This window comes from Postia placenta, assembly GCF_002117355.1.
Source record: "Postia placenta MAD-698-R-SB12 unplaced genomic scaffold POSPLAscaffold_1, whole genome shotgun sequence".
Classification (NCBI taxonomy): domain Eukaryota; kingdom Fungi; phylum Basidiomycota; class Agaricomycetes; order Polyporales; family Adustoporiaceae; genus Rhodonia; species Rhodonia placenta.
In genome coordinates, this window is record NW_020169832.1 from 1987856 (window position 1) to 2013257 (window position 25402).

At 55.1% G+C, this 25402-nt stretch overlaps 8 protein-coding genes across 8 annotated transcripts; 4 read left to right on the plus strand and 4 right to left on the minus strand.

Moving 5' to 3' along the window:
- Positions 1-1943: 1943 nt before the first annotated feature.
- Positions 1944-6092, minus strand: POSPLADRAFT_1176305 (hypothetical protein; the record flags this gene model as incomplete). Its single annotated transcript, XM_024488413.1, has 15 exons — positions 1944-1976; positions 2086-2133; positions 2193-2414; positions 2477-2627; positions 2705-2760; positions 3172-3198; positions 3254-3521; positions 3586-3725; positions 3774-3929; positions 3980-4043; positions 4100-4208; positions 4268-4441; positions 4695-4724; positions 4813-4880; positions 4951-6092. The coding sequence occupies 15 exons, from the start codon at positions 6090-6092 to the stop codon at positions 1944-1946; spliced, it is 2688 nt and encodes an 895-aa protein (XP_024344265.1).
- Positions 6093-7914: 1822 nt separating this feature from the next.
- Positions 7915-13224, plus strand: POSPLADRAFT_1064103 (hypothetical protein; the record flags this gene model as incomplete). The annotated part of the gene is made up of 20 exons (XM_024481762.1): positions 7915-7923; positions 7990-8061; positions 8119-8265; positions 8341-8488; positions 8538-8631; positions 8687-8750; positions 8808-9284; positions 9359-9842; positions 9924-10475; positions 10536-10626; positions 10682-10846; positions 10894-11099; positions 11157-11284; positions 11356-11399; positions 11451-11580; positions 11633-11938; positions 11994-12240; positions 12292-12542; positions 12595-12796; positions 12847-13224. The coding sequence occupies 20 exons, from the start codon at positions 7915-7917 to the stop codon at positions 13203-13205; spliced, it is 4176 nt and encodes a 1391-aa protein (XP_024344266.1). The 3' UTR covers positions 13206-13224.
- A 139-nt stretch (positions 13225-13363) lies between these two features.
- POSPLADRAFT_1127472 (hypothetical protein) lies at positions 13364-15042 on the minus strand (the record flags this gene model as incomplete). The annotated part of the gene is made up of 7 exons (XM_024483631.1): positions 13364-13550; positions 13601-13745; positions 13800-14233; positions 14288-14396; positions 14451-14775; positions 14833-14964; positions 15025-15042. The coding sequence occupies 7 exons, from the start codon at positions 15040-15042 to the stop codon at positions 13364-13366; spliced, it is 1350 nt and encodes a 449-aa protein (XP_024344267.1).
- A 298-nt stretch (positions 15043-15340) lies between these two features.
- Positions 15341-17243, plus strand: POSPLADRAFT_1072373 (hypothetical protein; the record flags this gene model as incomplete). The annotated part of the gene is made up of 6 exons (XM_024482512.1): positions 15341-15424; positions 15475-15875; positions 15926-16154; positions 16205-16295; positions 16389-17041; positions 17096-17243. 6 exons carry the CDS (start codon positions 15341-15343, stop codon positions 17138-17140), a joined length of 1503 nt encoding a protein of 500 aa, XP_024344268.1. The 3' UTR covers positions 17141-17243.
- Positions 17244-17665: 422 nt separating this feature from the next.
- Positions 17666-18863, plus strand: POSPLADRAFT_1042689 (hypothetical protein; the record flags this gene model as incomplete). Its single annotated transcript, XM_024478150.1, has 5 exons — positions 17666-17745; positions 17813-17954; positions 18084-18247; positions 18402-18708; positions 18747-18863. 5 exons carry the CDS (start codon positions 17666-17668, stop codon positions 18861-18863), a joined length of 810 nt encoding a protein of 269 aa, XP_024344269.1.
- A 17-nt stretch (positions 18864-18880) lies between these two features.
- POSPLADRAFT_1038012 (hypothetical protein) lies at positions 18881-19478 on the plus strand. The gene has a single exon (XM_024477310.1). It carries the CDS (start codon positions 19043-19045, stop codon positions 19298-19300), a length of 258 nt encoding a protein of 85 aa, XP_024344270.1. The 5' UTR covers positions 18881-19042; the 3' UTR covers positions 19301-19478.
- A 48-nt stretch (positions 19479-19526) lies between these two features.
- Positions 19527-21236, minus strand: POSPLADRAFT_1030514 (hypothetical protein; the record flags this gene model as incomplete). The annotated part of the gene is made up of 1 exon (XM_024476733.1): positions 19527-21236. One exon carries the CDS (start codon positions 21234-21236, stop codon positions 19527-19529), a length of 1710 nt encoding a protein of 569 aa, XP_024344271.1.
- Positions 21237-22471: 1235 nt separating this feature from the next.
- Positions 22472-23892, minus strand: POSPLADRAFT_1079533 (hypothetical protein; the record flags this gene model as incomplete). Its single annotated transcript, XM_024482981.1, has 4 exons — positions 22472-23017; positions 23070-23298; positions 23349-23740; positions 23800-23892. Coding segments are annotated over 4 exons (1260 nt in total), but the record flags the coding sequence as incomplete, so codon positions are not given.
- Positions 23893-25402: the final 1510 nt, after the last annotated feature.

Genomic DNA, 25402 nt, shown 5'->3' on the forward strand with positions numbered 1-25402 from the left:
TGGCTTGACGGCCGTGACTCAATCTCTCTGAATGCATGTATGTTGTTCCCTCTGAACCGTCTTGTATTACTATATAAATCCCAGAACGAGTGCTGTGTTTTGCTGTTGTACTAGTTTTCTGTGGCTCGCTTCGTGCCACCTGCAAATCCCCTTTGTACAGGTCTAAAATTGAATGTTTTACAAACGATATGAGAGCCGGAGTACGATACCCGACTCACAACAGTCTCTGCATACATGCAATCGCAGAGTAGTGTCGTTGAACGGCGTTGTCAGGATCACGGAATCACGATATCCGTGGCATTAAAGTATTTGGGTCGCACCAAGCTGTCCAAGGGATGACCGCCCTCATTTCGGCGAATTCCTCCAAGTCTGCTTTGAACATCTCGATAATGTCAGAATAGCTTGCTCATCGTATCTTTGGTGGAACATTATACCTTCTGTGATCTCTTGCAATTCTACAGCATGATATAAGGACTCGGTAGTATTCCATGAAAACTCCATGACGGCACATCCTCAGAGGCAGAGAGATTGCGAGGGGCATTCGTTCAGTGACGACACATCTTGTCTACACACAAGGCTGTGCCGTCGAACGAAGTGCACAGCCACTAGCGTCCTTCTTAGACTATGGACTGACGGAAGACAAGTCTGGGAAGTGCCACGGGGGATCAAAGAAACGTAGGTCTGAGAGGTTAATGTGGGTCGAGACATTCTTGATGTCCGTACTAGACCTGGAAACTATATCTGTGTGGGATGCACAGGTCAAGAAAAGGGCAATACATTTGCATTGCGGCACGGACTCAGGACCTGCTGATCCAATAGGTTCCGTGGAAATTGACGGACAGATAGTGCGTTCGTTGGCTACAAGGCACCAGGTGAAACTAAAGTGCAACGCCTGCAATGGTATGAAGACAGACCTTCGAAATCGGCATCTTATGGTATCATTCGACAAGAGCAAGAACTGTCACCGCGTGCGCATGCGTTGACGATACAAAAAAGAAATCGATATTCTGTCGGTGTTATGGTATCTGTATATAGCAAGGTTCGATACATTGATGTGGTTAAGTCTGGTTGATCAGTACAATCCGGTCAGTCTTTCTGAATGGTCTGTTACGCAGGCCCTGTTGCATGAAACACCCGGTCTAAACCGGCGACCCCACGACATGCTGTCGCAGCTGCAATTTAAATCGCAACCTTCAGCCCACTATTCTGATTTCTTGCGTCTTTTCGGGCTCCTGCGAGCGTCAGGAGAAGCCCCCCTCTTTGTTCCACTGAGCAGGGGATGTTCATTCAAGTTTCCAGCCCGCTTCCAGGGTATAATTGTTCTTCCTCGGTCGACGACATCCTCTCGCAAAGAGTGGATGTCGCGATTTATACACTCTTGAAATTGTTCTGACGTCCAGTGCTCAAGGTTTTCAACCAAGAGGTAGACTTGCAAAATATCTTCGGGCATCTTCAGCTTCCATCTGAAGTCTCGTCGAGTCTTTCCCTTGGGGCCGGGATAGAGACAGGAGTAGAAGCTCTAAGGTGACTCATTAGCATGCCGAGGATGTAGTACTATGCTACAAGTGAGCGCACATATTGTTTGTCGGCGGTCAGAATCCACCAATCGGCGTGAGCCCTAACCTCGCCTGCAGTCCACAGAATGCCAAAAATGGGTGACTTCACATTTAATGCTTGCATTTGTCGAAGTGCAGACGTCGTCGCCATACGGTTTTGGCGATACGCGTCTTGCCATCCGAATGCTTGTTTGTCCTTCTTGTCTTCAAAGAAGGCTCCGGCAAAGACAAAGCCGGGTGGGTCTGGTAATGTCGTTAAGGGTGTTGTCCGAGAGGCGAATGAGATGGTATCATGCAACGTCCGTTCCAATACTTTATAAGGGGAGTCCGCGGCTTGCGACAGTTCCTCTAGAATAGACCTGGGAACAAAGAGTGTCCAGTCAGGTTCTACCGAAGAGGCAGCCAGGTAGCGGACGCTTTCTGGGGGAAATTGCTTGATTGGCTGCGGTAAAGCAATATGACAGCCTGCCCTTGGGGATCGTCAGCGCAGGGCACACGGGTTTCATGTGATCTGTGGGCGATAACATACCGATACACACTCCCGCGACCATTGCGCCTGAATCGGATGCGATCGTAGCTGGTCGCAATCGGAGTCGGTCAGAACATACATGTGCACCCACGTGGAGAAATACACACATACACGTTCACGGCAAAGTCCTTCTCGGACCATGGCGGGTCTCCTGTCTTGGAACGCGATCGCAAGGCCTTCCAAGCTGCATGTACGAACCGCATCTCGCCAAGCAGCCTGTCCATGTGTTCAGCATCGAGTTCCAAGCTACTTGAGAACAAGTGCGGCGCCTTATTATGTGCCCGCTGCAGAAACTCCTTGACTTCGGTCGCATTCGTCCAGAGGTCCGGCTGCGAATGTCATGAATCGTATTCACTAATTGTCCAGACCGCAGTCAGTTGTCTGCACATACATCGGTGAGGAGGGACATGGGTAGCCGCCGCTCAAACTTGAACACCTGCTTGACGTCTGCCTTGTACGCTTTTGGAATGTCGGAATATCCCACTGTCTGACACCTATGGTGGGTCACCCAAATGTCAAACTTCCGCGGGTCTTGAGCGATTCTGTGGTAATAATTCAAACGTTCATGGGCGATTCCTCTTCACAACAACACGACTTCTCGGTACGCGACCGCACGCACTCGGATGCCGAGAAGTTGCGGAGAGTCTTCGCAACGTCATTCGTCTTGGGACTCATCTGTTCTGCCCAGATTTTTTCAATGTAGTGCGCTCAACGCCGAGTAAGTTACGCGGTCATAGATTATGTTTCCTGAGATGTCAGAGGAGGATGGGGAAATGGTAGACTACAGCATAAGATCGCTTCAATTTCGAGGACGAACGTGGGAATCGATCTGGGACGACATCATTGATACCCGAAACCGAACTCAGGACAAATCACCATTACGCTCGGCGGTCAGTCTGGTCAAACAGTGCATTGCTCAAAGTGGCTGAATGCAATGGCTCGTGTTGCAAAGTGGCCCTCTGATATACAAGTGATAGTTTCTCGTAGATATTAGAAATATGTGTCCATAAGTTTCCTTGATGCCTCCACGCCCAGCTGGTTTGTACGTCAGACAGATGTCAGTCCAATAAATAGTTTATAACTCACGAAGGTTGCGGCGTTCGCAGGAAATGCCTGTAATATAGATGTTAGGGTGGTATTTCCACGGGAGTAATGGCACGGAACATACTCTTGCCATAGCAGGACCCAAGCCCTTCCAAAGCGCGCGAACGCCGTCTGCTGCTATTGTCTTCCGCGCACAGTCCATGAAGCCGGAGTACGTCCCTGTGGGGGCAGACTGGATTCTCGACTTGAGCACGTCAGGTGGAATAGCGATAGACCACATCGCAATGCCCGCCGTGCCGCCTGCCACGACGATCGCTCCCAAATTCAGCTCTGATGGAGATGCCCCTGCTGGCGTTAGCATCTTCTTCGTCAGCTCGTAGGCGGCGAAGTATCTGAGTAAGAAGGGATGATTTGTCAAGCGAGACATCGAGGATATCTAATAGTGATCGTACGTACGCGGCACTGCCGGGCCCGTCTCGGGCAACCGTGGCTACAGAACCGCGGAACACGCTCCGAAGACCACCCTCCTTGTATAAGTGCTTGACAACGTCGAATACCCCGGTATACTGCCGACCACCCTGCCCTTGGCCTTGAACCTAGGGTAACATGAACGAAAGCTGAGTGTGGTGAAGTATGATTCGCACCTGCAGTAGGACCTTTGCGCGCTCTACGGGTGCAGTGACCAGTGTAGTGGGTACTGCAGATAGGAAGCCTGCTGTCGCAAGCTCAGCGATGGATAGTTCCTTAGTCGTGCGATTCGGCGTTGCAGCCAGGATCAGCGCTTTGGACATATCATATGCCTGAATAGCGGTCAACAGAGTAACTTGCACAAGAATGCGCTTATTGTTACCCAGAACGACATGGCAAATATTGGTGTGACGCCTAATAGTGGCGGGACTACACCGCGGTAAAGTCTGTAGCACACGAGTCATTATAGGAGTAAAATCATGTGTGCACATGCAAAGCTTACCCTGTAGCCCCATCTCGCGCAATGGTCTTCTTCACAACATCAATCGCGCCAGTGTAGGTTCCAGGTGCAGCGGTCTGTAGTCGCGTCTTGGTGAGGTCAAACGGATGCCCTGCCGATTCGCCATTAGGACAGGGCGCGTGCGCAATAGGCATTAGAACAACCACATACCTACTACTACCGCCGCAACGCCTCCGAACCCTCCCGCAAGGAAAGACTTGAGCGACTCCGTCGTGGACGTTGGCGCACCGGACGTGCTCACATTGGCCTCTTCAGCTGGCGAAGGCTCGGTCTGTCCATCACTGGTCGTCAGACCTGGCTGCACATCCCCCAGGGCGACATAGACTCACCATGGTGGTCGATGGCAGAGGTTGCGCTCTGCGGAGAGACAAGGGATTCCGTCGGAAGGGCTGGTGAAGGGAGCGCGAAGATCCCTGGCGGCCTGCATTAGGACGACTATAAAGAGCGTGCGATCGCGCCGAGCCTGTCCGTGATCGTGTTTAGGCTCGTGATTTTTGTTCTCCCGCCCCTCAAATGCGGGGAACCCGGCGGGGAAACGACCCGGGCCTGGCGTCGTCGCTGATTATTGCGTCCCCACTTTCGGGTATGCAGAGCCCAACCCATCCGTCTATAACATAGTCACTATAGAAAATACATCATAATACACATTATCCGCCAATTCACTATCCGCCAGCACTGTCTAACCAACCAAGGACATACCCATAGTGAGACAGCAGCATGAGCAGCGCCATCGACGCGCTCGTCATGACTCCTCAGAATCGTCCTGCACGAATCCTCCGATGGGTTCATACGTCGCCTCCGTAGTGTCGCGCCGCCAAATAAGCCGCACAAACCAGAAGAACGCTCCGATTGCAATCACCCCAACAACGCCAACCGCGATTGGTGCCCCGACCGCAATATACCATGGTGGACGGTGCGGCATGAGCAGCCGGTCAATCTGCACAACACCACCGGTGCCCCCGCCCGTCGTGGACCGGCCCCACGAGAGCACACGTGCCCAATCGTGCTGCCCGTCCTTCCCGCGCGCACCGCGTACGCCGACGACCGTGCCCTCCTGCCCGTCCAGTATGCGGAACACGACGTCCGCGTAGATAGACTCAGAATCCGTAGTGTGTAACGTCGTGTATGTTGCGCTGTCGTCCATCGCGATGGGCCGGTTGTTGTTCAGCACATCGATCACGTCTGTGAGCGGCTCCCGGATGGGAGATGAGGAGGGTGGAATGAGATGCTGGCTGACGATCTCGCGCAGTTCCTCTGGGTCGGCGTACAGCTTGGTCAGGTTTACCTGCTTGAACGCATCGTCGGTTGGGCATAGCAGTGTCCATCCCGAGCCGCCAAAGCCCTCTCTCGCCCAAGGTGAGCCGTCCGGCGGCGCAGTGCCGTTGAGGATCCAGTCAAGTCCTGCCTTCGTCATCATTGTGGCCATCGTCATGCCCTTGGCCGCACGCACGAGCTTGCCCACGGTGAGCTGCACGCTGCGTGGGATCATGATGTCCGACACTTCGTGGATAACACCCGTCTGTGTAAGCAGGTCGCGCGGTTCCAGCTGCGCTTGCATGCCTGCCCAGCCGCCGCTCGCGCTGAGGATCACGCTCCCGTTCGCGCGCCGGTCAACGTGCACGTCCGAGCCTTCGAGCGTGCTAAAGGTGCGCTGGGACCCGTTTACGAGCGCCGCGGCGTATTCGACATCTGCTAGTGCGTGATGCTGAATGACACGCTCAAGGTCTGCCTTGGAAGACGCGGCGAGGAGGTGAGCGGAGACGAGCATGCCGAGGCGCTTGAAAGCACTGTTCGGCGGGATGAGGAGCGTCGTGCGCGGGAACGTGCGTAGCGTGTCAGCGAGATTCGTCGAAAACACGGCTGCGAGGAATGAGGAGAGCTCAAGGGACGGCAATGCAGTCTGCAGTGCATCTGCGGGCGGTGAGAGCGGCCGCGAGACGAAGTAAATCAACGTGTTGTTAATTTCGACTGACATTACCGATCAGTCAAATTGAACGAACGCCGAGTTATAATGAATTACGGAAATGAACGCACCATGATCGCCAATGGTACCGGCTCCGCCAAACCTGACAGACCGTCCTTTCCCATCGTCACCTTTCTTGGCTTTCTCCTCGCTGACCTCTACGCTAAGCACCTGCCTTCCACCATTTAGTCCAGGCTCTTCCAGCGCTGTCTCTAGTAACATCCTTTCCTTCAGCTTCGCTGGCGTCCACTTGCCGGGAATGAAGTGATACTTGAGGGTCCTCCGCAACTCTTCCGTCCCTTTCTTTGGCATCTCACCTCCGTCACCGAACAAGCTGATCACATCGTCTCGCGGAGCGAGGATTGTGTACTCGGCCTCCGTGTCGTTCACGAGAGATGTGAGCTCTACAGAATGCAGCAGCTCCACGAACGATGTACAGTTGAGGGTGAGAAGATACTTCTCCGGTGTCAAACGTAGAGCGCCAGGAGGGATGAGGAGAGAGGAGACAGCGTGGACAACACCATTTGACGCGTAGATGTCGGGCTCTACGAGGCGAGCAGATGACACTGTCACCTTTGCGTCTTCCTTTACGATCTGCAGCTCTGAGCCATCAATGGTTGTCACTGCACGCAATCAGCAAGAGCCGCAACACGAGTTGATTGACGCACAATTCAAAGAATCACCAAAGGAATCCGCGTACTTGACATGCTTGTTCGCGACGGCATGCATGCGCACGATACGCGTGAGGTCGTCCGTAGCGAATTTGCTCTGCAAGTACAGGCGCTCATAGTACGGCAGTGCCTCCCATGCCGAGTCGACTGGTAGGAAGACAGTCAGGGCGGACGACGTGTTGAGCAGATCAGAGATCTCCGGAGTGAGCACGTTGGCGAAATACGACAAGGACGGATGTTGAGAAACGACCGTGGCTAAAACATGGTTAGTCGCCGAAAGCCAGACTACATGCGGTCACTCACCAATAGATGGAGGCATGCTGAGCATCTGGTCAATCCCCAGCAGAACCCCATTCACCGTGTCTACCTTGTCCTTCACGACCTGGGCACCCTGCTTACCAAAGGCGTCCGCGCCAACCCAGATACTGTCGTCCCGGAACGAGGCACGGAGTCGCTGCGGCTCTCCTCCGAGGGAACCCCCAGGCACAGGCATCCATGGTGGGCCGGGAGGAGGCTCGCGCGTGGGAGGCTCTGTAATGGTACGGGGATAGAGGAGGGTCTCATGTTCCTGGGGTGTCTGCTCGGTGGGGAGGGGTGTGAGTGTATAGTTGAGGATATGGTAGAAGAGCTGCTGGCGCAGCTCCTCCTGGATATTGTCGCGGAGATCATCGGAGGTCAGCGCATCCTGCCAGCCCGCGTGCTTCGAGATGGCGTCGTTTGTAGGTGCGAAGAGCGTCGATCCATTGAGTCTATTGAGGGTCGGAATAAGCTTTGCGAGTTGGAGGAGCTTGATTAAGGATACATAGTCGGGGTCTGCGGAAAGGGCGTCAAGGAGGGTGGTGGACTCGGGATGTACGGGTGGCTGCAGCGGCAGCTGAGCGGGCGCTACGAGCGGAAGGAAGGCGAGGAGGAGGGTCAGGGGGCCAGGGGGCCACATTCGCATTGCGCGCAGGGCTGGAGCGGAGAGAAAGAGAAAGAGAAATAGGCAGCCAGAGTGAGAGGAAGAGCGAACGCAGAGTATTTGGCCAGAAAGGACTGCGCGGGCGCGACTGCTTCCCGCTGCATGACGTCCCCGTCCCCGAAACACGTGCACGGGCGTCTGTCTTGCACACAGACGCCCATTTACGTCCGTCCTTCCTCGCTCGTCGCCGTTCACAGTGCCCATGGCTCGTGCTCGTCCATAGATTTAGACCGTTCTCCGCGCCATCATCAGGGACATTGAAACACAGATGCTTGAGCTTCTCCATGCCTACACAGGCTGCCCGAAGACTGGCCTTCAGTTTCTCGTCCTCCCCCGCGAGACGCTGCTCGTGAGCATCCCCACGATCCATGTCCGCATATACCCACCTCATGTCATCGGTCTCTAGCTCTACCCCTCTGTGGACTGCATAGTCGTGCTTAATTCCCGCACATTTGCATTCCTCCGCGCCCTCGCTTTCTGGGAGGCCTTCCCCGGCGCACGACTCTCCAACGACTCTGTTCGATGTCTCGCTATAGATCCTGGCATGAAGCTTGTGCGTTCTTCTCCCTGGCCTCCCGGAACGCAGCAGCATGTGTGCAAGGATGCTGACTCAGAAGTACCCCGCTAGGCCGTGGCTTCCATGGGCTACCGCATTGCCGCTTGGGTCCTGTCTGCCTCGGGTTCGACCTCGAACCAGCCGCAGGATGCATGGAGGCTACACTCGACACTTGTTATACCGGATAACCAGGAGGTTACAGCGCTAGACTGTAAATCAGGTATGCCACACGTATACTACACTGAGCTGCATGATCTCAGACTCAACAGGTCTCCTTGCTGTTGGGACGTGTTCTAATCTATCTGTGTACACCCTCATCCTCGAGAACGACATCCCCACTTGGTCGCGCAAATGGACGCGAACGTATGCACGAATCTTCTACTCATGGCACATCTGCTGCTCACTGCCGTATTCACAGCACAAAAACACCCACGCGCATACGCTTCTCCCCTTCCCTCATGTACATTGCAACTATCTCCGCGGTAGGCCGCACTATTATCCCTCGCTATCACGTCCCCTGATGATATTACGGTTCAAAGCACGCCGTTCATCTGCACTCCACCACCTCAGGTCGCCAAACGCAGTCCATCCCGCATCCGCGCCCCCTCACCGACCTTTCCTGGCGGCGCCCGCGCCTCTCTTCGCATCCGACCGCGCACGTCCACAACGATGACCCTATCCTGTATACCACGACCGCGGACGGGACGCTTCGTGTGTTCCTCCCCGTGCTCGACGCCCCGCAACGCGTGCAGTTGCACGCTGCATTGGATGCCGCATCGGCGGTGCCGTTGTATGCTGGGGGTGGGGAAAAGGACAAGGCAGTACAGGACACTGATCGCTCGTCCAGTGTGTTCCCGCTTGACCGCGACGCAATGCTGGGCGTGCTGCAGATGGTGAAAGAGAGCGGGGCCGCGGAGGACGCGCGCAGCAGGCGTGTACGCGAGATCGCAGAGGAGGGCTGGGATTTATTCCTGCGCGTGCTCGCAGACGGCTCGCTCGTGGTGCAGGCTGTTGCTGTAGGTACTTCTCGGCTTGTATCGACTTTGGTTAGCGGCCTGCTATACAACTCAGTGCTCATAATATGTGATAGAATATCGATCGCCGCCCACCCACGCTCCTCAGGCACTTTACCTTGCTCCAGTCCGCTCCAGGCCTCCTCCAGTCTCCTCCGCCGGCGCATCTCTACGTGCTTCCATCCTCACCCGCTCATAGCCCAGCCGTCGGCATAAGCACGCTAACACTTATCACATCCCCGCCGCTCGCGTCGTATGCACTCGCGCCCCTACCCTTTTTCGACGCACGTGCAGACGGGCTCACCCTGCTCGCGCATGGGGCAGACCCGCCAGCCGCACTGACCGCCGATGTGCGCAATGCGGGGCGGCGGGAGCTGCTGCGCTTCGTTCGAACGCCGGAGGGAGAGGGCGTTACGGCATTATATGCGGACGGGAGCGGGCAGACCTGGCGCGTGCTCACGGGCGGGCGTGGACGGGAGATGACACTGGAGCGGAGAGGCGGATGGGGGCCAGCAGATGACCCAGACGCGAAGGTGGACCGTGTTGTCGTACTAGACAGAGGTGCGTTATGCGTTCTCCGGGTCGCCGCGCCTTGAAGAATGGGCGGTGCGCGACTTTGTGTCTGACTTAGTCGGCTTATAGGTAGAGCCTTCGTGACGTACTCGTCCGCATCCAGCTGCTTGACCTTACACACGACGCCGCCCTGCACGCTGACCGTCCCCCCGCTCGTATCCCTCTTTTCGCTCACGTCTCCCTCATCGTCCGCTCTTCCCCCATATCCCGCTCCCGCTTCTTCCGCGACTTTAGTCGGGGTTGGTGCCGACCATAGTATCTACGTCTACACTACAACCCTGGCGCCCTCGCCTGCGCTTTGTTTACAGTCCCACAGCTCCCTCCCTCTGTCTACGCCGCCAGAGATCATAGTGCCTGTGGACCCTATGGCCTGGAGCGGCTCTTACGCGAGCGGGGCGGGTGTGGAGGCACATGATGTGCTTCTCAGCATTTCTGCGGATGGCGAACTGGCGTTCTGGGTGCTTGAAGGCCTGCCACAGAGCGCTGCACTTGGCACCAATGGACATACCAAAAGCAAGGCCAGTGATAAGATAGCGACATGGCGGTGTACTGGACGTGTGAGGACCGGAAAGAAGGGTTTCAGCCGGGCAGTATGCAGCTCGGCAAAGAAGTCAGTGTTGGGTGAGTATTTCCCCCACACACTGTCATGAAGAATATGGCTTAACAGAAAGTACATGTTAGTGGTTCCCGGGCCGGATGGCGAGGAGCTGACAATATGGGACTCGAAGATGTCCGAGTTCTCCTCGGGTTTGGAGTACCGTGAGGTACTCAGGTGAGACTGTGCGGAAATGATCATGCCGCTAGGTTAGTAACGTTGTTTCCCGCAGCCTCTCTGATCCCGTCAACGATCTCGACTGGACCGCAACGCCGGACTCGCAGTCCATTCTTGCAGTAGGCTTCGCGCATCGCGTAGAGCTTCTCTGTCAACAACGGATGACATACTTTGATGAGACCCCTGGCTGGGGTCGGTGTTGGACAATTGACGTCGGAAGGTCAGCTCTAGATACTATCATCGGGGTAGAGGTCTCATGTCCTACAGGATGTTCCCGCATCCGATAGGCGATTCAATCTGGCTTGCGCGCGGGTCGTTGCTCATTGGAACGGGTCATTTATTATTTCTGTATGGTCAGTCACAGACAACGGCGGACTCCTCGTCAGAAGAGCCGCTATTTGAGCATGTCGCGCGGCATAATGGCCCTCTGGACGATTATCACCCGCAGATGCTGCTGCAATGTCTGCTCTGGGGTACGTCTAGCCTCAATCTCCGCCGTCACATAGACTTATATCTTTATGTATTGTCAGAGAAAGTGGAACTGGTCAAGAAGGTTATCGTCGAGCTCGCCAAGCTCGTTGAAGACAGGAGAAGCCTGCACAAATGGAAGAATATTCCTATCAACGAGTACTATAAGAAGGACGAAGCGGCGAGAGCAGTACGTATTGAACGCCATATGACTGGAACACCGAACTCATGCTAGCAATGCAGGCCCATCCATCACGAAAGCCAAAATACTCCCTACTGTTCAGCATGCCAGACCTGGAGGAAGAGTGAGATTAACAAATATTCTACCAAGTACATCCCTAACTACTATCTGGCAGGACAGACGAGGACCAGTTTTCTCGGTCCCGCGTGGAGCAACTCCTGGGACATCTTGAAGAGCAACCTCTTCCACATCTGACACCGAACGAACACGCTTCCTTGCTGGTGCTCATTCAAACGACTCTCGAGGTACTTTCTTCCTTCTATTCATCTTGTGTGGCGTCATCCCTGGCTTCTTTAGATCGAAGAGCAGCGGCGTGCCCTGGACGCGAATGGTCTTAGATATCTGATTTCGATGCGTGTGTTCTATATCACCAACCGACGGCTCTCTGCTCCAAGTACCCCCGCATCCGCGCGCAGCGGTGCCGTATCACGAACGATTAAGCCGCGACAACGCCTTCGATATCGCGACATCGTTTGGGCGTTCCACAGCGAAAGCCAAGAGCTTCTGCTCTCGACGTCCATGGCTGCGTGTGGCGGCAAGATGACTTGGCCAGATGCACGCGCCTTAGGCGTTTTCCTATGGATGCATCCTGGCGAATCCATGGTACGTGCCTAGGGTTTTGTTGTCGATGTATGCGGTGCCATAACATACTTTCCAGCGGGCGCATATGGAAGTCATTGCGCGCAATCAGTATATGGCAGGTGATAACCGCGACCCGACAGCTTGCAGTCTCTTCTACTTCGCTCTTGGCAAGATCAAGCTCGTGTATGGTCTCTGGCGGCAGGCAGCATGGCACAAAGAGCACGCCCAGATGCTCAAGTTTCTCAATAATGACTTCACTCAACCGCGGTGGCGGACAGCTGCACAGAAGAATGCGTTCGCACTCTTGAGCAAACGCCGGTTTGGTATGTGTCAGCATATGCTGAAATCCATATAAGAGCTCATTGTTGTCCCAGAATATGCCGCGGCCTTCTTCCTACTCGGGGGCAGCTTGAAGGATGCGGTCAACGTGTGCATTAAGAATCTCAATGACTTCCAGCTCGCTGTTGCACTTGCACGAGTGGTCGAAGGCGATGAGGGTCCCATCTTGCGAGACATGCTGAATAACACTATTCTGCCTCTTGCATTCAAAGAGGGCAATCGTTGGTTAGCTAGCTGGGCGTTCTGGCTACTGCACCGGCGTGACCTTGCAGTCCGGATTCTAGTGGTAAGGTCTATCAACGTCTCTGTGGTGCCACTATTGATTGTGGGTATCGCAGACTCCTCTGCGCGATGTCGCTAGTAGCTTTAATGCACCTGTCACAGAGATCGGTGAACCTCATTACGACGACCCGAGCCTAGCCCTGCTGTTCTCACAGCTGAAGCTGCGTAGCTTGCAGACCGCGAAGGGAACAAGCGAGATCTCTGGCAGAACAGAGTTCAACTTTGTTCTTCAAATCGCGCGTGTCTTCTGCAGAATGGGTATGGTGTCAACCTGTTCTCATTCCTTTCTATGCTGACATGCAATACAGGTTGCCCCGTATTGGCCCTAGACTTAGTACGGACGTGGTCTTTCCAGCGGCCTTCCGTAGTGATCCCGGATGCCAGACCAGCCGCGCGGCCACCAAGCCCGATATCGACACGCTTCGCTCTTGAGCCAGCTCTTCGTCGTAGATCGTCGATCATGATTGACATGGATCCCGCATCTGGACCTCCGACACGGGTCGTATCGCCCGCTCCTGCTGCGAATGGGACAGCCGCAACGTCCGAGGAGCCCCTCAAGGAAGACGAGGGAGACCTAGTTGCACGAAAAGCTGGCCTGGGTAGCTTGATGCAGTCGGCAAAACAGACGGTCAATGTACCAGAATTCGACATGGGTGCATTCTTTTGATCACCACGACCCTCGTGCAGGACGACCTATTGTTTGCTTAAGCGTTTGAATCTAAGTACATGAAATTTCCTTTATGATGATGGTAGGTACTACACGAATGAACTCCAATACCAGAGGCGAAGTATGAAAATGATGTCCGGAACCGTGTGGGGTGGGGTCTAAGCTTCGAGCTCCACTTCGCGCTTCTTGAGAACAAGGTCCTTGCCGATGATGCGCTTCCAGACATTCTGGACGTCGTCGACGACGGTCTCGAAGTGCGAAGTCGCGTCGTACGAACGCGTAATAAAGATCTGATCCGATTCACCACCGGATGTGGGTGCGTAGAAGGACGAAACAGAGACGAACCTAGACGAGATGTGAGGAAGCAGATCAGGCAGACACCTTTGAAGACTCACTTGTCGTGGATAGTGCCCAGTAGCTGGAGACCAGGTAGGATCTCCTGTTCTGGCCTGTCGGTCTCGACGATGGTGCTGACAATGGCGACATATACGTCCTTCGCGCAGACGTTGTGTGTCGAAGATACCATCGCAATATAGATATCTGTGCGCCCAGAGATCAGTCGAACATGTCATGCTACCTATCCCGGATGCATACCGTTCCGCCTGCCAACTTGGTTCTGAGGGATGATGATTTGCGCGCTGTCCGCGTCGTCCGTACCCGGAATGGGGTGCTTCAGGAAGCAGATCGCGCGGATGACCTTGCCTTCCTCGACGACCCGCAGTTTGCCGCCTTCAATGGGCTTGCCCGCGCCAAAGTAGCTCGGGTCGCCGACGACAGCCTTGGCCTTCACGGTCTCGTTCCCGCTGCGCACGCCGACAAACTTGCCGCTCGCATCCGTGACGATCTCGTCGATCGGCTTGTCCAACATGTACGTGCCGCCGTAGATGGCACTCAGACGCGCGAATGCTTGAGGGAGCTCGCCGAGCCCATAGAGCGGGTAGATGTACGGCGACTTGCCGTAGCGCGCCATCGAGGACGTGTAGAGCACGATGCGCTCGTAGGCCGGCCGCGCGGGTTTGGTCTTGTAGCTGGTGCAAGGCGGGTAAATAGACTGCTGTTGTTATTATCGCATAGACACGTACTCGTCGTCGAGGTACAGTGCCATGGCATGGCCGATAAAGTCCTGAGTGCCAGGCTCGAGACCGAACTTCTCGTACACCACCTTCATCGTATCCTTGTCAAGATCGATGCCTGGAGTGAATGTGAGTCCATACGCATGCGGGATCTGAGTGCCACAGCGCGCACCCTGGTGAGTGGCCGGATCCTCGTCCTTCCAGCCCTGCAGGAACTCGAAGAACTTCTTGGCTCTCCGCTTCTCAAAGAGGCCCATCAGAGGACTCTTGACCGCCTCCATCTCCGTGCTCGGAACCTTGGAGATCTTGCCGTCGCGGTAGACAAAGCTGCCCGCGATCTGCTTGAACTCCAGATACCGGGTGACATCAGTGTGCACGAGGATACGCGTGAGCTCTCCTGAGGCAATGATGAACTTGGGGATGAGGTCGACGGCGTAGTCACGGTCGCGTCCCAGCTCAGCGGCGGGGGTCTGATCTGGTCTAAACTTGCGGTAGAGCTATGAGGACCGATCCAATGGGTGTCAAGTCCTGTGCATAGATCGCGATGCACCGACCTGGGTCAAGTTAAGACTTGCACTATCTCCACCATAGTAGTCATTCCTGTCCATGTGGAGGACCTTCTTGCCCTCGACGGACAGCAATCCGGAGAGGATACATTCGGTCAGACCGGTGCCCAGGACGATGACCTGCGGGCGATCAGCGTTACCATAGGCGCATTACGGCGTCAGAAAGGAGATGGTATGTACATCGTACTCTTCATCCATTGTAGTTGATCAGAAATAGAGACGGACAGGAAGTTAGGAGAGATGATGCGGTCAGTAACCTCAGTATGGTCCAAGGCTCATATAGTCGCCCCCTCTATCGATTTTGCACGTGCCTACCTCGCGACTGCAGTCTCTTCTGTGATCGAGATCCTCGCCACACGACGCCTTCCTAATCCTCTACCCGGACCGCGACGGCTCTCTTCAACGAACACGCGCAATTCCTGTGTTTAGCATCGAGAACTTCTTGCCACAGTGTCAGCTAGAAGCCATATAGTACACCGTCTGTCGCTTTGTGGCCATGGGCTTGTTCCTGCTGCCTGTGGAATTGCTTGAGGTCATTCTTGTACATCTCCCCGTTCGTGACATCTTAATATGCAAGCTGGTGAGATGGCTAGCTGTTCCCTTGCTTCCCACCGTGCTGAATCGATGTAGGTATGCTCTGCTCTCGCGCAGGTTGTAAGAGGAAGCTCGTGGATCCAGTATAAGCTTGATTTGTTTGCCATTGGGGCAATTGATGGGCCCGAATGCAAGCTGCCTATTGCCGAAAAGTCACGCAGGTTGAAAGAGCTGCAAAATGCATGGCGCAACCCGCGCTTCACATCCACCTACATAATCGACTGCGACCCTTACATGCACGCAGTGCTCGGAGACACAGTCGTCCAATGGACTCCGACAGATGACATGCACTTCATACGCATACCTTCCAACATCAGGCTCGTGCATGATGACTGTTGGTCCATCAATGGCCCCGAGCTGGGATTCCAGATCTACGTCCCCTACGGGGACCCATCCCAGGATTTGTTAGCCATTGTGGAGCTGACCGAGGAAGATGAGTATGTAGTCCGTGGCGTGCGTTGCGAGCTTCCTGTTAATGGCATCCAAGAGAGTCCTACCTGGGACGCATACGCCTGCTTTCGATGTTGTCGCACAAACCTCACCCCTTGGCAGCTGAACCCATCCTAGAAGCCGATACATCCGCTGACGACGAGGCGGCTGCATCCTCTTTGTGCATCTCGTCAGACTTCATCCTATGGCAAGTTATCCAGGCTCAATTTAACGGGCGAAGCTCGCGCTTCCGCATTTGGAATTGGAAGACGGGCACACTGCTTTGGGTATGCATGATTTCACTACGCGCGTGCCTCTCCGCTCATACTGCTCGTAGGACTTACAAGCACATAACGGCCGAGTACCCATACCAACCTCATTTGCCTTCCTGGACGATCAACACATATTGTTCTCCACTATCCAACGTGGTAATGCCAGCCTTGGAATATATCGCATTTCAGGCAACTGAGGGAGGATATCCAACGTCGACACGCTCACACATGGATATGAATGCCTTTTAGAATTGCCCAGGATCACGGACGGTCGCCGCGTCTGTGAGGTGTGGGTCGCTCTGCAGAACGGGCTGTCCCCAGTACCACGAACGGTGCCGACTGCCCCCTTCGGGATCACACCTGAAGACATGTTGTTCGGAATCGTCATGGGTGTTCGCGGTATCGGGCTGCAGCACATGGAAACGATGTCGATGTACAACCTCTTCGTTCCCGTGTCTGTGTTGCGCTCGTGTTTGCACCGGACGCAGGGCGGCTCGGGTCGAAGGGTCTGGCCCTGGAAAGAGTGGGGCCCCACGCGAACAAGGATGCTCCCGCCGACGCAGCACTTGCATGGCGTCTGCGGCTCCATCCTGGGGTGGAGAGCCATCATCGAGCAAGCCAGCACGGGGAGAGACTTGTGCTACAATGTGTACGATTTTAATCCGTATACTCTGCCGCGAGATTTAGAGCTCGCCGAGGAACCGGCTACGCACAGTGGTGGCGGGCGCGGGTCCCATGTGGTCAACGAGACATCGCACATCAGGACGCCCAATGACTTCCGAGAAGTTGTCAGCACATCGTTGCCGTACCGCGTAACTCAGGTGCATGTATCGGTAACGAGCCGCCCAGGCGAGCACATACATACGGAGGCATTCTTGTGGGAAGATGGTATAGCAGTCGTGGTGAGGACCTCCTCCCTCTTCACACCTACTTGCATGCTCACATTGTGTATATAGGACCGAACCGAGGAAACATGCCAATATCGGTTTCTCACCTTTTAGCACTTGCTCTCCGTTATACTGCAACGCCTCAAATAAACAGACAGCTTTTGCCTTCACTCTGCTCCACTTCCCGGGTCTTACGAGTCCGTGCCAACTGATTTCGTGTGGCGTCAACGCACGGTCGAACGCACGGATGCTGCAATGCATCAAATGATAAAGGCAACACAACCTTGCTTTGCTTTAAGTTCCGCAAGTCGATACATCACTCGCGAAAGAATGAAGAAAGACAACTTGTAACCATTACGCGGTCTCTAATAGGGCTGTTCAGCGCCTTTGCGTCCGTGTCGCGGTCACGTGGGAATGCCTCTGCGATCGACGATGGTGATTCGCTGCGCTGGGACATTGTTGAATGCACACCCCGAGCGCGTCTCCTGCTCTTTGTCCCGCCTCCCCTTCCCCCTCCCCCTCGTTGCGTCTACAGTAACATCTTCCGCACTTGAAAAGAGGCGGACTTCTGCTTGGTGTGTGCGATGGCCGATCTCGCCTCCTTCAACTTACCACGCTCGCTACAGCCGCAGTGGCATCATGCCCCGACGGGACTCTGGCGAATCAGACCTGAAAGGCACTGATAAGACACGCAAGCAGCGATGCAAGTCTGCTTCGGAGTAAGCTTCCCTCCGGTACGCCTAGGCGGGCGTGTGCCAATAACAACACTCCACACAGGATCTCTAGGAATGTCAAAAGCTTTGAGACATGGGCGACGTACCAAGGTTGCGAAGAAGTGGCATTTGACGACATTCCAAAGGCCTTTAAGGCTGAGGTGAAGGATGTCTTTGATGTCAATGCTCAGCTTCCTCGGGAATGGCTGGACAAGGTAAGCGCTCGCAGCACGCTTGTCGTCATTCTGTAGCGAGTGAATCGGTGTTCCCCTTTACTACAGAAGTCGAATGCGTATTCAGGTATTGAATCCATCCTTCCGCTCGAATTTATCCAATTCTTGCAGGCAATTGGTAAAGCAACCCCGGAGTTGTTTTCTCCGAGAGTGAGGGCGGCAGACTGCAAGGAATTGCTCAGCGATCTGCAGAACGTCTTCAGTGCATGGACGCGTATCAAGAAGATGCGAGAGTCGAGCAGGATATGGTCCGAAGCTGACTATGTTGCAAATGTGTACGCTTGGCCCCCGTACAATGTGCCAATTGCGATTGACCGCTTACCAGGTACGACGTAATCAGAAGCCCTGCAGTGCATCAAAGTGACTACCGGTCCGTCGCAGGCAGTATCCATAATATTGGTTCAGCTGAGCACTGACTTTGCTACGCAGTGCCCAATGCGCAATTTCGCTTCCCCAGCCTCTCCCCCATTTAACGATCACGACCCAATCCGTGCGGGTGCTCAATGCAAAGACAGCATCCCCGGATTGTGCGCTCTTCATCCCGGCACGCCTGATCCAGCATCTATCGCATGACGCACGCTCAGCGTACAAGGTCCTCAAGGCACATGGCTCCATGGCGAGCTCGGGCAGTGTGGGAGGCGAGTCCTCCTTCCGCTTTCAGAGCACCCCGTGCACGAAGCTGCCGGAGAATCCGTCTTTCGAGTTCGCAAGCACATTCTGGGAAGACAAGAAGCCGGTGCATCATTTGCTCGAAGACGCGTATCGCCAGAACAGGATGGCGACGACCTCTGCTGTGAGGCAATTGCATGCGCTACATGTAAATACACCTATCTTCGGCCTGGTCTGGGCACAGGGGACAGTAAGAGCCCATGTCGATTGGTGGACAGTTAAAGCGAATGCATCTTACCCGGTTTGTCTTTGTCCTCGCATGTATACCATGACGATCCCCACTTCTCTGACACCGGGATTCCTAGACTATACAAAGCGCAGCCTATCCAGGACCGCGCCCCATTAATCGCAGGACGAGCGGCATTTTCCACGAATGGAATTTGCATAACCCTAGCGACATCATGCAGGTATACCTGTACGTGAGGAACCTAGATCGGTGGACTGTCACCGGATTCCGTGACCGGGTCGACGCTGGGGTCACGCAGCTCGTCATGGACGTCGTCCACGATGGTCAGTCAATTGTGCCTTGGAGGAGGAAAGGGGACATCAGCCGCATGGTCAAAGGTGACAGAGATGGCGATACTCCCGTTGCCTCTTCCATTACTCCTGTGAACTCGCCGCCGAAGCGCAAAGTTCGACGACGAGTCCACAAGAGCTAGGCGATAGTCAACTTGCTTTGCGCAGCTGGTCCCTATTTGATACCTCCTGCTGGGTACGTTTTCGCGATTTATGCTTATGGATCTACTATTGCTCGGGGACGGTATTGCTTCTGCTGGAATTTATAATACTGGTTATATGCTTTGTATACATGTTTGCTATATCAACAGACAGACACAGACGTCCAGCGCGCAGCGTTCAATTACTCAATAGGTATGACGCAAAGTGTCATGGCTTCCAACTTGAAGGTATCTTCTCAATGACGTCCGCCCACCTCGGCAGACGATCGTGCTCCCACTCTTCCACAATCGACAATCCTGCACTCCCGCGGCGGCCTTCCACCGTCTTCAGCCGCTTCTCAGCATCACACCAGAACATGATCCACTTGCCCAGCCGCAGGTGGCCCGAGCTGCGCTCGAAATACCACTTGTTGACGGGGTTGTCCGCGCGGCTGCGCCAGACAAGGTCGCAGCCCTCGCCCTCGCCCTGCTTCCCGCCGTTCGGGTTCGCAGAGAATGGCAGGCCAAGCCCGTATGACTCGTCGTGCAACGCGACCCAGAGGAAGTCGACGGTGCCATCGCCCTGATGGCTCGGCAGCACCGCAAACTTATCGAGGTAGGCAATGGGCGTGCCCGATGTGGCGCCCTCGCGCTCCTCGAACTCGCGCGTGACGATGGCTGCCCCAGAGTAGTCGCCTGCGACGATCGCATAGTCGAGGTGGCGCTCGAGGCGCGCCCAAAAGGGGTCCTCGTCGAGCGTGCGCATGAAGGACTGCTCGAGGAGCGCCTTGAGCTTGGGTTTGTCGATCTCCGCAACAGAGCGCAGCACGCGAATGGGCAGGCCGCGGCGGAGGAGCGTCGGCGTGTGCGGCGTGAGCTTGCGGTTGCCCTGCAAGAGCGCGTGCGGGAGGCTCGAGCTGACCGCGGGCTTGTTCGTGATGAGGTTCGCGATGAGGGAGCTCGGCGAGCGGTGCGAAACCATGACGGCAGACGAGGAGGGCGGCATGTACGCGAGGCATGTGCGCGCGAGGGACAGGTTGGAGAGGGCGGTCGGGTGGGAGGCGCGCCATCTGGGGTCGAAGGTTTCGCTGATGTACGAGGTCTCGGCGTCCAGGTTGACTAAGAGGTGGGGCATGCCCGAACGCGCGTACGAAGGCACGCCGCCCTCCTTGTTGATGATCATGAGGCGCAAGGGCGTTAGGTCAAACTCGTCGGAGTAGCCGTCGTATGTTGCATCCCGCTTGTGGCCGTCCGCCTCTGTAGCCTCGACCATGCCGCGTGCAAGCGCTGCCACAACGTCATTCGCGTCGACACGTACGGTGCGACAGAATGAGTCGAGCGCGAGTGGCGGGATAACCGGGATCTCTCCCGCCCGCAGCGCTGAGCGAATGTGGACTAGGTCTGAAGGGAATGTATGGGCCTCCGGCACTGCGAAATCACGTTGCTCAGCGTCTTCATCCCCTGGTTTCGGTCCGAGGCGGACGACGGCGCCCAGCACAGGCCGTGCCTTTGCGCCTTGATTCTCGAGCGCGCTAACGATACGCATCGTCTCTTCTAGCAGAGCCGCGCGCTCGCCGTCCTCGCCCTTGGGAAGCCGGTCATTCTCTATGACCAGGACGCTCACAAGGCCGAGCTTTTCGAGGTACACCATGCCTGTTGCAATGCTCTCTAGCTGGCGGTCGGTAAATGGAGTCTGCAATTTGACAAGAGCGGTGCGACGGTGAATGGGATTGAGGATGGAAGCAACGACATGGCTCCGCGGCTGCTGGTGGATGTCCGGCGGACGAGCTTCCTCGGCTTCATATGTTTCTGACGGAGCGGGAAGACGCTCCTCGACGGGCATAACAGACGGACGAAGCGCAGGTTTGGGACGAGGGCCGAATGAGGCGAAATATGACCGTGTATCCCGTAGAGACGGGTTAGCCCGCAGGATGGACATAATGAAGTCCTGAGGCGCGGGTCAGCGAGAGGATAATGGGTGCAGTAGGCTCTGAAATGTACCTTGTCGGAGGGGTCTACATCTTCTGCGTCTGGAACGGACGCAGACGAGCGCCGCAAGTCACGGATGGTCTGTAGCCATTGTCAGTCCCGTTGACCTTGTCAATGACGTAGAGTTACAGCGCACCGCATAAAAAGCTTTGAATGTATGCGCGGAGTGAGCTTTTGAGGTGGACGCCGAAGCTACCCTACAGCTGCTGTGTCGAACGGAGGGTGCAAACATCGCAGACGAGAGGGGAACAAGACGCTGGGTGGTAAAGTCAGGTAGCCGGGGGCTGTTTTAAGGGTTCCGGTCATGAGGAGGAGATCATGGATGAATTGACGAGCGGGGAGCACGTTCCTGGTAATCAACGAAATCTTACAGCGTACAGCGACTGACTCGGAACGCTCGTGCACTGCTCGCGAAGTCAGGCGCCTGCGCAATTACTGCCTGAGGGGCAGCAAGGACACTTCCAGCAGCGCAATTCACTCAGAGCTCAGCTGAGCCTATAACATGTCATATACACAGATTCGCTACAATCGCGCCATCGTACTACCGCAATTCCCCCCGTTGTCCGTGCTCTTACTTCTTTATGAACCATGCTCATGATCGGACGCCTTTATAAGCTATGATCTACAACGCTGCACTGGGCAGCGCCGCCAAGTTGGCCTTCATAGCCTTCGAGCAGTCGTCCATTCCAATCACTGCACGAGGTGACCCAGTGGCCGTCAACGATCGTCTCCGGTGCCGTCCAATGGGGAATAATACCGCATACGTAAAACAAAACGCCTTCCACTTGCCAAGACGTCAGAAGGTCATAAGGCGGTATGTACGTTCACGGTTCTGCTATATGCGGGCCACGTAGCATCATCAGACGTATGCGCTATTTCACATGCAATCGCGGAACTCACGCTCGCAAGAGTGATCAGTGTGTCTTCGCTCAACATCACCGCTTCGTAGTCATTCCCGTTGTCGTCCGCAGGCGGATACATGACCTGCACGCGGTACGGCAGGCCCGTCGAGACTGGTCCCTGGAAGATGAGAACCAGGTCGCCGAGAGCTGACGGGTCGCTGATCCAGCTGTACTTTTCCACCTCTGCGTCACTGTCCGTGTTCAACTCGGCCAGCCGGCGCTTGTACGGGAGCACGTTGAAATCGTAGACTTGGATGCCCTTTTGCATGCCCCATCGACGCGGGGACACGAATTTCGTCCCGTAGACGTAGCACACCCATGTGTCCGAATGCCCCGTCGGCGCCATCATCATGCGGCTGCCCATGGGGCCCCACTCTCCCCAGGCAAAGCGACGTTTCTTCTCTCCAGGCTGCAGCGTCTCGATGTGCGCGAAGAGAGAAGACGTCAGCGTGAAGAGCAGGATCGTCCTGACATTGCCGCCGTCGGCTGCCCAGAATGTGACCACGAACAGTCGTTCATCCCGCGAGGTATAGAACGGCACCTGGAGATCGCGGTGTGGTGTCCACGACGGGGCTGGGTCCGACCGAATCGAGACAGCGAGGGGGATCGCCCACTGCGCCAGTATTGGGAAGTGGAAAGAGCAGACGAAGTCGGCACGCTTCGCTTCCACTTTCTCCGGGGCGGCCACGAGGAAGTCAACCACCACGAGCCGCGGCTCGCGCGGCGGCGCTCCAAGTTGGTCAACATTCAGTAGGGGCATCACATAGCCCACCAGGACGTGCCGGTCTGACAAAAACTGGAAGGACGCAATCTCTGTTCCGCTCATCCACTGCCACACCCATCAGCACACCTTTGCGCGATCCGGTCGGCAAGGAGCTTACCATTTCGATAGCGCCTGTTTGCCAATTCCATATTACAAGCTCATTATAAAGCTCATCCCGACTTTCAAAGAGGATGCCAAGGAAGACAGACGATATCTGAATGGTAAACGAGTGGCGTATGCCCTCCGGCGTATGGGTCAAAACAGCGGGATCATGAGCGGCAGGGTGCGAGGCGCCCGTGAACAACGAGCGGAGATGAATCTGGATCATCTCGTTATTAACACTGGAACTGCGGGAGGTCAGTGAATGACAATTGCGCAAGGCGAGAGTCGGACATACCGTGCAGGCTTCTGTATAATAGCGAGAAGCTGTTGTGATGGATCCATGCCATAATCCCGAATATCGAATCCGAGACCGCTGACGGTCCATTCTTTATCCTCGATACCTCTCACGACCGATGGCAGCTGCTTGAACGCGAGGGTAGAGGAACCTCGTGCCTGCGAGAGGACGCCGCCGTAGAGCTCCCATACCGAGCCTTTCAGCATCGGGACGATCTGTTGCGCGTTAGGCGTTAGAGTCGCCCATGCTTCTTGATGCTGCTTAAGTCTCTGCAGACGGTCAGCGGCGCCCAAGCCACTCGGCGGGCCATTTTCCATGTTGGCCACCGCGAGTTCGACCTTGTACTGGAGACCTGCTGCATTCTGATAGAGTTTGTTGAACAGACGACAGGCCTGAACAAACGCATGTGAGGTTTGATACGCATCGCTGGATATGTCCGAGATGGGTCTACCTGTCTGGTATGCAGGAGTGTTTTATAATCAAGGGCATTCAAGATGTGTATAATGAGCTCTGCAGGTAGTTCGTAGATAGTAAGGGATCCCATGGTGGCCAAACTACTGTTTCCCGTGAGGTGAATTCAGGTGCTTCAATGAGGTGGCTTGAGGTGGGCGCTAGATTACAATCTGGACGTCGGTTTTTGAGGCGCCGACCCACAGATTGGCGAAGCAGATCAGCGGAGTTCCTCCAGAATAATGACATCTGTGGCACCCGTCAAAGCTCCCGTTCGCCATAATTTGAGCGCTGGTGTGCTCAATCTTAACCAAATGGCCGAGAAATGAAGTTTGAGGCATGATATATCACGGTCCCTATTTACACTGCTTCTATCTTGTTGCCATTATATGCTTCGATGTAGTCTCGGTGGGACTTGGCATCACTCAAATGAATACACATTTGCATGGCACAGAGATGACCAGAATGTTCACAGTCTGGGAAATTGCTTTCACAGACTGTGTCCACTGTCTGAGCGCGGTACGTCTTGCGCATCCATTGTAATCTCTTTGTACATGTGTGTAGTACAGCGATCGACCATTAATACCAACTGCAAGAGGCCGGTTAAGCGTGCTTATAGAACAGCCATTGTGGGTGTTACCATGACCGACACGCGTTGTACGACAAATCTTACCAACCGTGTCGCATTGCGGTAACGTGTCCGCTCCCTGTGCAACCGTGGTCGTCTTGAGTTGTCCTCAAGGCGCCTCAAGGTACACTTCCACCTCAGGCTTTGAGGAGCCTTGCCTCACGGCAACACTAGATCAAATGCAAGTGGACGCGTCTCAGCGAACGTTTCAGAGCGAAAGCGACAAGTGATCCGACATGCTGCCGCCAGTGTGGCTAAGTGTGGCTGCGCTCCGGTCCGAGAAGACGCTGAGTGGACATCCGATATAGTCCAAAGCCCTCTGCAGCAGGACTACCATAGTTTGTAGCTCTGCGATTTGGGGACATACATTGGCCACAGTAGCCCAGGTGCAACGATGATGCAGCCTACTGTTGATTTCAAGCAGAGGGCATGTCGTATACCATTGTCATGCCGCACTGCAACTCGAACACTAGTTCGAGACTCAGTCCTGGTATAAAGCATGCTATTCATTGTGTTGCTAGTAACCTGCCGTTGATCAAATGCCATGCAAACCGTCCACATTTGTGCTGTCACTTGTGTAGCCGGATGTTGCGGTCTGGCGACTCGCGCATGATGTGCAGGATAACGACCGATACCCGTCGGTAAGATAGATGCAGAAGACCAACCCAGGGCGCGTCTCTTCTTGCTCCCAAGATCCAGTGGCTGGCAAAGCTCGCAGCAGACTCGATAGACAAAGTAAATCCCTGACCAATGAGAGTGTCGAATTTGCTATGAAGTTCAGCCTTGCAAGGACCAATAGACGGTAAAGGCCAGGCACACAGAAATTTCGCAGAAGAGCAATGCTACAACACTCTAGAACGCCAGCAATAATAACAATTGAGCTCAGGTCGAGGGTCAGGAACAAACAGTCGTCCACAGGCCCCCGATGGTCAGGCCGAGGAAGTAGACGCCAGATTGCTCATAGCCTGGGCCATTA

Bases quoted from the DNA above. Each gene is read 5' to 3' on its own strand.
- POSPLADRAFT_1038012 (XM_024477310.1), top strand. From the start codon at position 19,043: ATGCAGGTATACCTGTACGTGAGGAACCTAGATCGGTGGACTGTCACC.